General features: G+C 60.0%; 1 protein-coding gene across 4 annotated transcripts in view; it reads left to right on the top strand.

Moving 5' to 3' along the window:
• Positions 1 to 10,246, top strand: part of RARA (retinoic acid receptor alpha) — a 91,569-nt gene that overhangs the window by 23,456 nt on the left and 57,867 nt on the right. For 3 of the 4 annotated variants that reach the window (XM_006022534.3, XM_014519453.2, XM_014519454.2), the window contains exon 2: positions 5,664 to 6,188. In XM_006022534.3, coding sequence (XP_006022596.1) covers positions 6,011 to 6,188 — 178 coding nt within the window. In that variant the 5' untranslated portion in view covers positions 5,664 to 6,010. Of the gene's footprint in view, positions 1 to 3,578; positions 3,701 to 5,663; positions 6,189 to 10,246 lie in introns of those variants that run through there. The other variant, XM_025202915.1, reaches the window with a different exon arrangement.

Genomic DNA, 10,246 nt, shown 5'->3' with positions numbered 1-10,246 from the left:
GCTACCTTGTTCCACCCAGTGGGGACAGTATGGCAGCACTGACGGAAAGAAATTTGGGAGCCAGTGGCACAGGATCTAGCAAGCCATTGCTTTCTGTCTGGGAATGCAGGGGAGGGGCTGGCACGGCACAGGTGACCCCTGCCTTGGCACTGGCCATTGGCCTGCAGGGCCCCACGTTTACCGCTAGTGCGGCTGGCCACCTGGGGCCCTGAATCCTAGCAGTCTGGGGTGCTGGGGGTATGTGGCAGCAAATTGCAGCAGCATGGGGCTCTCTCCCTGGAGTGATTTATGGGGGGGGAAGAGAGCAGTGTGAAGGGGCTCCCTCTGCTTGCCTTGTGCCCCAGCCCCATCCCTGTGGGTAGCTGCCCCTCCTGACCCTGGCTCATTTGTCTGGAGGGGAGAAGCCGCCTGTCAGCTCCTGTCAGAGGCATGTGATAAAGTGTGGAGTGGTAATTACCCTCCCCAAACCCAGACAGGGTGGGGGAGCCGAGAAGAAAAATAGTGGGGGGGAGGGATTGGGGGAGCGGCTGGGGCCTGCCTCCCACCTCTGGCTCCCTGCCTTGGGGGAGTTGGGGGAAGCTCCATGGGAGGTCCTCTGCGCTCCTCTCTGTGGGAATGGGTGTTTTTGGAAAGTGCAGCTAGCTCTGGGTTGGAGGCTGATAGGCAGCGTAGGCTGCCTGATCTGTAGCATGTACTAGAAGACTGAGGCTTGTTTTGAATGGAACGGTGCCTTGGAGGAGGTCTGACATGGAGCATGCCCCCCATTTGTGTAGAGTGGTCATTTTGGTGCCCTCCTTGGTGCTGGCAGAGCTGGGGTTAGAAATGGAGCTGCAGCATTGGCCAAAGTGGGATCAGGATCAGCTGCATGGGGTGGCTGCTCTGGGCTGGGGGGGACGGACATGACACGACTAGCTGTTTGCGGGGTGAGGGTAGGCATGTTGCACTGCACCCTGCTGGCTCTGGGGTCTGAAGGAACGTGGGAAGATAGGGCAGCCGGGCCCCGGGGTTTCCAGGGCCCCGTGGCCCCTTTCTGTTCTGCATGGCGACTCTTTGAAGCATTTCTAGCTCATGTTAGGGCTGAGGAGGCTTTTGTCTGTGACATCTTGGGGCCTTGGTGCGTGGGGACTGGACATGACTTTCCCTGCTGGCATCAGCTCCTGGGCTGAACTACCCCTCTCACTGTTGGCCCTGGGTCTGGGCATGTGCCTTCTTCCAGCCTGGGTGCCTGGGCCAGTACCCTCTCTTGGGGGGAGAGGGGGAGGGGGGCAACCCCTTTGCTATGGCACCCTTTCTGTGGGGCCTTCACCTTGGAGTAGATCCTGGGATGGGCAGGAAGGAGCCTCTGCTCCGGAGCAGGGAGCCTGGTGCAGTTTGGGACTGGAGGTGTCTGGGCCCAGGCAGGGCCTCAGCCCTTCCCTGGCCTCAGGTGTTGAGCTGGGCTCTCCCCGTCCCCACACCCGCCCCTTTATCGCTCCTATCGGGCCAGGCCAGCCTCCCTGGGCAGGCGCAGGGTGGGCAGGGCTGTACCCGCCCTGGCCCATCCCTAGGAGCTCGCCAGACAGCCCAGCCTCGTTCCTCTGGATCCTTTTCCGCCTCCACGGGGCTGGGAGCCAGCGCTGTCCTCTCGGCAAATAAACATCCCCCTGGCTGGGCCCTGCGCCAGCCGCTTAAATAAACAGCCCGGGCTGGAATTGTGAAACCCTGGCCCCCTGCTCCTGCTCTGCTGGGACCTGCCCACCCCCACGTTGTCTCTGCTGGGGCCTGCTCCCCCCTCCCTGTCCTGGGCCAGCATGTGTGGAAGGCCTGGGTTGGGGGACAAGGGGGGCGGGGGCTGGCACCTGGCCTGGATGAGAGTGTAGAAGAGCTGGGAGAGGGTTCCTTGTACCCTGCCCTCCCCAGGAATTGTAATAGCAGCACAAGGAGTGTGTTCAAGCTCCTTGCTCTGTCCCTAAATTGATCATTAGGGCAAGGTAGCTGGGGGCCAGCAGCAGATTCCTGGGGAGAGGAAGGGCAGGGGCACAGGGTAGGGCCTGGGACATGGGCCTTGCCCTGAAGGGGTGTTGTCCCCTGGTGTGCCTTTGCTGAGCTAGAGGGCTGCATTGGCTCTGCCCAGCCAGGGTGTATTGTCCTTGGGCTGATGGCGCAGCACCTCTGTATCAGGCTGTCTCCCTCCCCAGCCTGATTGTATCCTGCTGTGCTGCCCTGCTCCTGCCTCGCAGCTGGCCCTTGGGGATGGGGAAGGCTGGCCCTGGCCCTCAAAGGCGAAGAACTGATGGGGGCGCTACTCACCTGGGAGCCCTAACACTTGGTGCACACGTGATCATCAGTCACCTGTGGAGTAGAGATGATGGCTGGTCACTAACCCACCCAGGGCTCTGGTGAGCCTGCACTGGGGGGCAGGGTTAGGGACAGAGCTGTGAAGGGAGCCTGGGGTTTGGGTGTAGGGGGCCACTAGCTAGGACTGAGGGGCCTCTTGGGGCTGGGGCATATCTGTGCTGGACCAGCATCTTCAAGCCTGTTCTCCCAGGTTTCCAGGCCTCATGGCTTTGGATCTGCCTACCACCCATACGATGTGGTCAGGCTGGGCACTGAAGTGGCATGACGCTGCAGTCTGCCCCTGCTCAGCTTCTTGCGGCTTTGACACCGAGAGGTTTCTTTGGCTTGGCTGAAGACACTGTCCTCATTTGACCTCTTCTCACTGTGCTGATTGGGGCTGCTGGAAATAGGCATCCTGGCCAGTGAAATGTGTCTCCCCATGCTAGGGAGGGCAGCGGCTGGCAAAACAAACATGCCAAGGCCCCAGGCAGAGCTGGGTGGGCCAGTGAACACAGTGCCCACCAGGATCCCAATTGGGGTGGGGGGGAACCTCTGCACTTGGCACAGGTGTGGCACATAGCAAGTGAGTGGGTAACCCATCAGCCCAGCAGGGGTGTGTGCGCATGGCATAGCAAATTAATTGGCACAGGGGGGAGCTGCGTAATGGACAGACTTTGTTTCTGCATCAGCTGTCTGGTCTCCTTGCCAGTGCCCCCTCCAGAGGGTCCTGGAGAGCCCCTGTCATGTGCTAGGCTGGTATTACCTGCTGTGGCCAGGAAGGAGTTTTCCAGCCCTACTGCTTGCCCTGGTGTCTCTAGCTGCCACTGGCCCCCTGTGGAGATCGGGCTATTGCAGGATGCTGAGATATTTGACCTTTTTCCTCCTCTCCCAGAACTGTGGGGCAGGGTGGGACTGGGACCCTGATACCCAACAGGGCAGGGTGGCTGATGCAGGAGGAGGTTTGGCTGGGTAAGTGGTACATCTCCCCTGCATACAGTTCATTCTCCCAGGGCTTCCCTCTCCAGGGAGGGGTACGGGCATGAGCTGATTTCTGTCAGGTAAAAGTCCTGCCATCACTCCCTTACTCAGAGAGCTGTCTCTTGTCCATGCTGGTGCCAAGATTGAGCTTCTGAGGCTGCCAGGACTTGTTGTACAGAGCGTGGAATGGGCAAGTGCATGTGACTAATGGCAAGATGCCCCGTGTCTTGTCGTCGTGTCCCTCCGCCCCCCCAGGGCTGTGTGGTGCCAATGCTGGTTGGCTTTGCTGTGGGCATGCGTGGGGTTGGCTTAATGAAAAGGTTACCTGCACTGGAAGGACTTCAGCTTAGCAAAGGCAGAGGGAGAAGACTGGGCAAGATGTCCCCTTCCCAAGTCAAGGCTGGTGGTAGGTAATTGCATTTTGAGATCCCTGTGTACATTGGCTCCAACCTGGCACTGTGATTGGGGGCTTCTGCCCAAATTAATTCTGAAAGTTGATACCCCTATGGAGGCTGCCAGGGTCTTGGGCTGGGATCCAGGACTTTGGGCCATCTCCCCTCACTAAGCCTTCAGGTGTAGGGATGCTGCCATCCCTAGATCCTTTATAGGAGCAGGGTCTGGAAAAAAAAAAAAAAAAAAGAGGGTATGGGTAGCACCCTGCCAGTGCTGAGCATTGCATGGGATGGAGGGACTACTGCCATTTCACCTGATGTGGTCAGGAACCATTGCCAGGCTCCCCAGCCACTGCTTGTGTGGCTGCTCCTGGCAAAGATGCCAGACATGGCATTGGGAGGGCAGGAGAGACAGGCACCTTATGAAGTGGGCCAGAGACTTGGAGGAGGTCGGAGCACTCTAGGGATTTAGTCACCTTCCCAGGGTTGATGCAAGCACTATTCCCACTGCTGCTGCCCATGTAGGCTGTCAGATGGCTGGCATCCATCAGGGTAGTGCTGAGGGCTGGGTTCAAGGTGCCCCTAGGAACAAGTTGAAGAGTGGGGTCTCTATGCTCTTCATGCAAGGGGAGCCTTGGGCCACAGTGCCTGCAGGGCTGGCAGTGGGTGTGTTGGAGGCTTGGGTAATGCCCCTTGTCCTGAAAGGGTTAAAGAGGCCCAAGGCAGAAGCATTCAGTGGGGAGCAGTGAGAGAAAGTGGGAGCTGGGTTTTGTGTAGTGAGGCAGTCCTGGGACTGGCTGAGCATGTGCTAGCAGGAGGCACGGCAGTGTGCCAGCGAACTGATGCCCACAGGCATCGGGCCTGGCCCACACAGCACAGCTGTGAGGTGTTTCAGGGCTTCACTCCTACCACAGCCCCTACTAGCCCAGCTCCATACAGCCCTATTGGTTCTTGGCAAGGCGGGTCGCAGGTTTGCAGTGCTCGCACCTGGCTGATGGCCTGTTCCCTGAGTCTGCTGCCTACGCGTCCTCTTGTCCCGTTAATCCACAGATTAAAAGCCTGGGGGAGGTTCTGGTCCTGCTGGCTTTGGCTCTGGCTTTGGCAAGTTTGGGGATTAGCTACCCCCTAATCGGGCAGCACTGACTCCGTGGGCAGTAACCACTCCAGGGGATCCTGGCATCCCTGTGCTGCCCTGGGAGCAGGAGAGTGCATGTGGTAAATGATAAGGTTCCCTGTGGCTTTGCTATGCTGTGCTGCTGCCAGCCTTCGTCCACCCCCTCACTGCAGCAAGTTGTGAGGGGCTTTGCATGTGTGTGTGCATGCATGTATGTCTGGGGGCACTAGTCTTCCCTTCCTGGCCCCATTCAGCTGCCTTGATCCAAAGAGCCTGGCCCATCATTTCAGGTGGTGCCTGTGTCAAAACTCCAGCTACTGCTTGCTGCTAACCCAGTTCTGGGTCAGAGGGGGCCCCAGGGGGCCAGTGGCAGGGAGGGGCATGAAACCCCTTACAGCCACCTCACACGGAGACTCCTGATGGCAGTCCCTGGGACTTGCCTACTGCAGCCTGTCCTGGCAGCTGCTGGCACTCGGACCTGCTGGGCTTCATGGCATATTGTGTTATGGTAGAGCCTAGCAGCCCCATTGCACTAGGCATGGCATAGGCACCAGTGAGATGGGGCTTGCCCTGAAAAGGCCCCATGTCACCTAGACCAGGCACTGCCCCTGCTGAGAGACCAGGCTCTGGTATGTGCCAGGGATGCTGTGTGCTTAGCACTTTCCTTACCATAGGTGCAAAGTTGTGTGGGGTCAGCCTGAACTCCTGGCCCGGTGTGTGTGCGACTCCTGCTTGGTGCTGATATTACACACTCAAGTGGTGTTTTGCCGCAGGCACTGTTCCTGTGCTGGCTTCTGGCTGGAGACTCCTCCTGCAGTGCCCAGTTGTTAACAACCCCTGTCTTGTCTCTCTCCCCATTGCAGGCCTTGTACAAGCAGCTGCTGGAACCACTGAGTGGACATCACTTGCCAGCCCTTGAATCATTGCCCACTGGAGCCAGCAGTTCCTGGGACCTGCCTGCAGTTCTGAAGGAGGCCCGTTCAGAAGCATCGGCAAGGACAGTGCTGTGGGTGCCCGTGGCCAGAGTCTGGGCCCAGCAGATGCTGGGTTAGCCCCTGAGCAGGGCAAGGAGGCCCCATAACCCAAACTGTGCTGCACACAGCTCCCATGCACCTGCCCGGGCCTCGGTAAAGCCTTTGCCTTCCGGGCTTCCCACATGTGACTTCTGCTCCGGGATTGTGTGTTCCCAGTGCCAGAGGGCCCCCACACCATGGCCAGCAACAGCAGCTCCTGTCCCACCCCTGGGGGCGGGCACCTCAATGGGTACCCTATGCCCCACTACGCCTTCTTCTTCCCGCACATGATTGGTGGGCTCTCACCGCCAGGCGCGCTGGCAGGCATCCAGCACCAGCTCCCTGTGAGTGGATACAGCACCCCCTCGCCAGCCAGTAAGTCCTCACCCATCATCACAATGTTGCTTGGGAAGCTGGGCTGAGGTGGATCAGCTGATGGCTGTAGCCTGCCTGCTCTGGTGTGGGCGAGCTCTGGAGCTTCCTCTGCATTGGCAAAGGTGCCAGCAGGCTGCAGATGGCAGTGCTTGTGGCTGGAGTAGTGAGGTCATGCAGGGAGGGGCTGGGAGCTCAGACTCCTGGGTTCTGCTCCTTCTGGAACAAGTGGTTAGATCTGGAGGATGACATGCAGCCAGGACTCCTGGGTCCGGTTGGCTCTGCTGCTGATGCACCGTGTGCCTCACTTTCCCTGTAGGGAGCAGTTGGAATCACCCTTTCCCACAAAGTGCTTTGGTAGCTGTGGGACCGATGGGGGTGGGGGGTTTCTGTGCTGGGAGAGAGTGGCCCTGTTGCTCTGCCCCCATTATCCTAACTTTTGCTTTTTGGGGGACGGGAAATGACTGTGTTTAGAAACAGGAAGTGCCGGCTGGCGGGGCTCCAGGCCGGGGCTGCACTCCACCTCGCCTCATCCGGGTGCTGCGGGGGGAACGCGCACCTATTTATAACCTGCCCTGCTCACTGGGCGGCTTCCTCCTCCGTCCCCTGAGCCACTCAGGGTTCCTGCCTGTCCCAGTGCAATGCATGCTCTTGCTAGGCACTGGGCCGCTGCAGTGGGCAGTGTCATTGGGCTAGGAGTGGGGCTGGCATCCCTGAAATGGGCTGGGCCCCATCCGGAATTCTCATACCAGGCCCCCAGCTTTTTCTTCCTGCAGTGAGCACCCTGCCTGGGTGTTGTGTTTTGCCACCTGCCAGCCAGGCTAAGCTGTGGGCTGCCACCTGCTGCCTGCTGGAGCACGCTTCAGTGTCAGACATTAGGACTCTGGGAGGCTGCAGGTGCATGGGGAGCACGATAACTGGCTTGGACCAGGGTTGGGGGTGCATCTGGGCTGCCATCCTAGTCTGTCCTGCTTCTCCAAGCCCTGCAGTGCCACGCTGCAAAGCCCCTCTGCCAGGCAGGCACTGTGCTACCCTGCCATCACTACTGACCCCGGTAAGGCAGTCTGCTGCAGATGGGGGAGCCATGCCCAGGGTTCATGGCAAGGATGGGAGGGGCAGGGGGGCGGTGGGTGTCATGGTAGGGTGAGCTCTGTGGTTGTGGTGCCTGCCTACCGCTCTGAACACCTCTGCGGTCGTGATGTGACCTGTGTTTGTGACCTGCTGTATCTCCAAAGCGTAGGGAGGCCCTTGGCACCTCTGTGCTTCCCTGCCAGCTATTGTCACTGGTGTGTTCAAAGCAAAACAAGGAATTGAGGAGGGTCTGAACATCTCTGCTGTACCACAGAAGCCCAGCCCTGGGTAGGATTTCTAGCAGGAGTTGTTGCTGCCTTCATGGAGGGCTGCATGCCACTGTTGGCACCAGGGACTCGCAGTGAGGAAAGGGTCATGGCTGTGAAGAGCTTGCAGGTGAAGTGCCTTGAGAGGATGGAGGCTTAGACAGGGGCAGGAACTTGTCCAAGGCCCTGGGAGTGCAGTATTGGAGTAGAGACCTTGGGCCCTGCCCACAGCCCTATTGGGAGTTGTGGGGATGTGCTGTGGATGCTTCTGCTTGTGGTCCCCTCATCCCAGTCACTGCACAGAGACCCCACTGCTCTGAAGGCAGCTCCTGCCTGTGGAGCTGAAACCCCTGGCTCCTGCAACCATGGGGGCATCTCCAGCTCCCTATCTCTTGAACCTGCCCCCCCCGCAGTGCAGCATGAGACTGGGGAGCCCTGTCTGAGGTGTCAGGAGGGACTGAGGAATAGGTTTGGCAGTGGAGCTGTTCAAACAGGCCTCAGTGCCTGCTCCACCCCTGGCTCAAGGGGCAGTGCTGGGGGGGAGCTGGCCTTTGCCCTGGGGAAATCGCCGTATTCATTAAGTGCGGGGTGCAGTTCTGGGGCAGGGGCTGGGTGGGCTCCTCAGAGCTGCCATCTTCAGTGGGGTCCTGCCATTTACAGCTGGGATCCTTTCCTTTGGACCCTGCCATGGATCCACCCAGTGCTATTAGCCCCTGTGCTGGCTGTGTGTTGGGCACTGGCTGAGCAGCTGGCAGCCCCGTGGGCAGGCGCAGGGGTGGGAGGGAGTTGAGGGCAGCTTGACATTTGGAGTGCCGTGCATCTGTGGCACCGCGTGTTCCTTCCCTTGGGCTCTGAGCAGGAGCAGCCCCCTCCCCCCCCCTTCCCCAGCGTCAGAGCGGGAGCATCACTTGCCTGGAGAGGGCTTTATAAATAGCCTCAATAACAGGAAACAAAGGTTTCAAAGGATAAACAAACCTCTTGTGGCACAGGGAGGCCTGGGTGGGGGCGGGAGCTGCTGGCCTTCAAACAAGAGGCACCTGGGCCCCCATCCAGCCCTGGCAAACATTCTCCTGTCCTGCTTGGGCAGGGGGCATTGGAGGGCAGTGTTTAGGGATGGGGGGGACCCAGGACTTCTCAGTTCTCTTTTGGAAGGGGGGTGGGATGTAGTGGTTAGAGTAGGGGGGAGCAGTGTGGAAGCCAGGGTTCCTGCGTTCTCTCCTAACTCCACCACCTTGGGCAAGGCCTGCCCCCTCTGTGCCTCAGTTTCCCCACTGTGAAATGGGGATGGTGGTCACCCCCCTTAGCTCTTTGTCTGCAAAGGGCCTTGGGTCTGCCCAGCCAGGCTTGGGGGGCTCAGTCCCCAGATGCATACTTGCCCTCCAGCAGATGTTTCACCGGTCAGGGCTGGGGGGTGGTACCTGCTGGGATGGAGATGGGCTCCATCCTTACCAGGGCTGGGTGTATTAGCCTCACTGGGTCTCTCTTCCCCTTGGCTGGGGACCTTTTATCCTTCTGGTTCAGAGGCTGGGGATTGGGAAAGACTGTTCCTGGCTTGGGGTGGAGCAGGGCAGGTGCCCTGTCCCAGGAGGACAAGGCCCAGGGTGCCCTGCCTATCTCTGCTGTGCTGACTTCTCACCAGGCACTTCCCCAGCTGGCTGGCCTTGGTCCTGCCCATGCGAAGCTGCTCAGCCAGAGGTTGCCTGGTTAACTCCTTCCTGCCCATGCCAGCCTCTCTCTCAGAGCCCTGGCCCAACAATCAGGGCCTTGCAGTCCCTGGAGACCGGACCTCTTGTCAGCCAGTCACATGTACAGGGAGGAGACCCCCTTCTGTGCCACCCCTCTGGGGGTCTCCAGTGCTGAAGAGGTCTCCCTATTGCAGCTCCCTTCAGGCCTGGTGCGCTGGTAGGTGGGGCAATCTGGCAACGGGGTGGGCTCTCTCCAGTTCCCCCATTACCTAGGTGCCCAGAGCCGTGCTGTCTGGAGGGGCTCCATGTCCAGCTACCGAGCTCTTGTAGGGGCAGCTTAGAGCAGTGCCCCCTGCTCGTATTGCTGTTGCAGCCCTGCTCCTCTAGTGAGGAGAATGAGCGAGGCCTTTCCCCCTGCTGTGCCTTGCAGCTCGCAGCCACGCTGGGATCAGGACCCAGGCATCCAGGTCTTCCCCTGCCTCCGTCTGCGCAGAGCAGCAGCCTGTGGGGGCCGGGCTGCCGGGCAGGCAGGCTGGGCCCATCCCTTCCGCCGTGTTGACTCCACACTGGGGCAAAGTTCAGGCGTGAAGGGGCTGCCGTGACTTGTTCCTGCTGCCTGAGCCGACAGCCGCTGCTTTGGGGCCTGGGCTTGGTGCCAGCTCACCCGAGGGCTGGCACGGTGCCTGGCCGGCACATCGCGGGAGGGCACAGACGCTGTCTTCCACCCCCGAGGTGGCTGTGCAGTATTGTCTCTCTCGGCGAGTGGGGACTGGCTGTCCCTTGGCACTGGAGGAGCCTGACCTTGCACTCTGCTGTGGGGTGGGACTGGAGCAGCACTGGCATGGGGAGCCCAGGTGTCTGGGGAGAGCAGTGGCTAGACTACTGCCTGCTAACTGGAGCAGCTTTCACCTGGGGCTGGCCCCTCAGGGTGTGTCCCCACTAGCAGCAGCTGGCAGGGAAAGGCTTGTCATTCAGTTGAGCTCCAGGCAGCCTCGGATGCCGATGGCCTCCGCACGTACTCCTCGGGCACAGGAGTGGG

This window comes from Alligator sinensis, unplaced genomic scaffold, assembly GCF_000455745.1.
Source record: "Alligator sinensis unplaced genomic scaffold, ASM45574v1 scaffold886_1, whole genome shotgun sequence".
Lineage (NCBI taxonomy): Eukaryota > Metazoa > Chordata > Crocodylia > Alligatoridae > Alligator > Alligator sinensis.
Note: the sequence above shows the minus strand (reverse complement) of the source record. Positions and strands in the feature narration are given on the sequence as shown.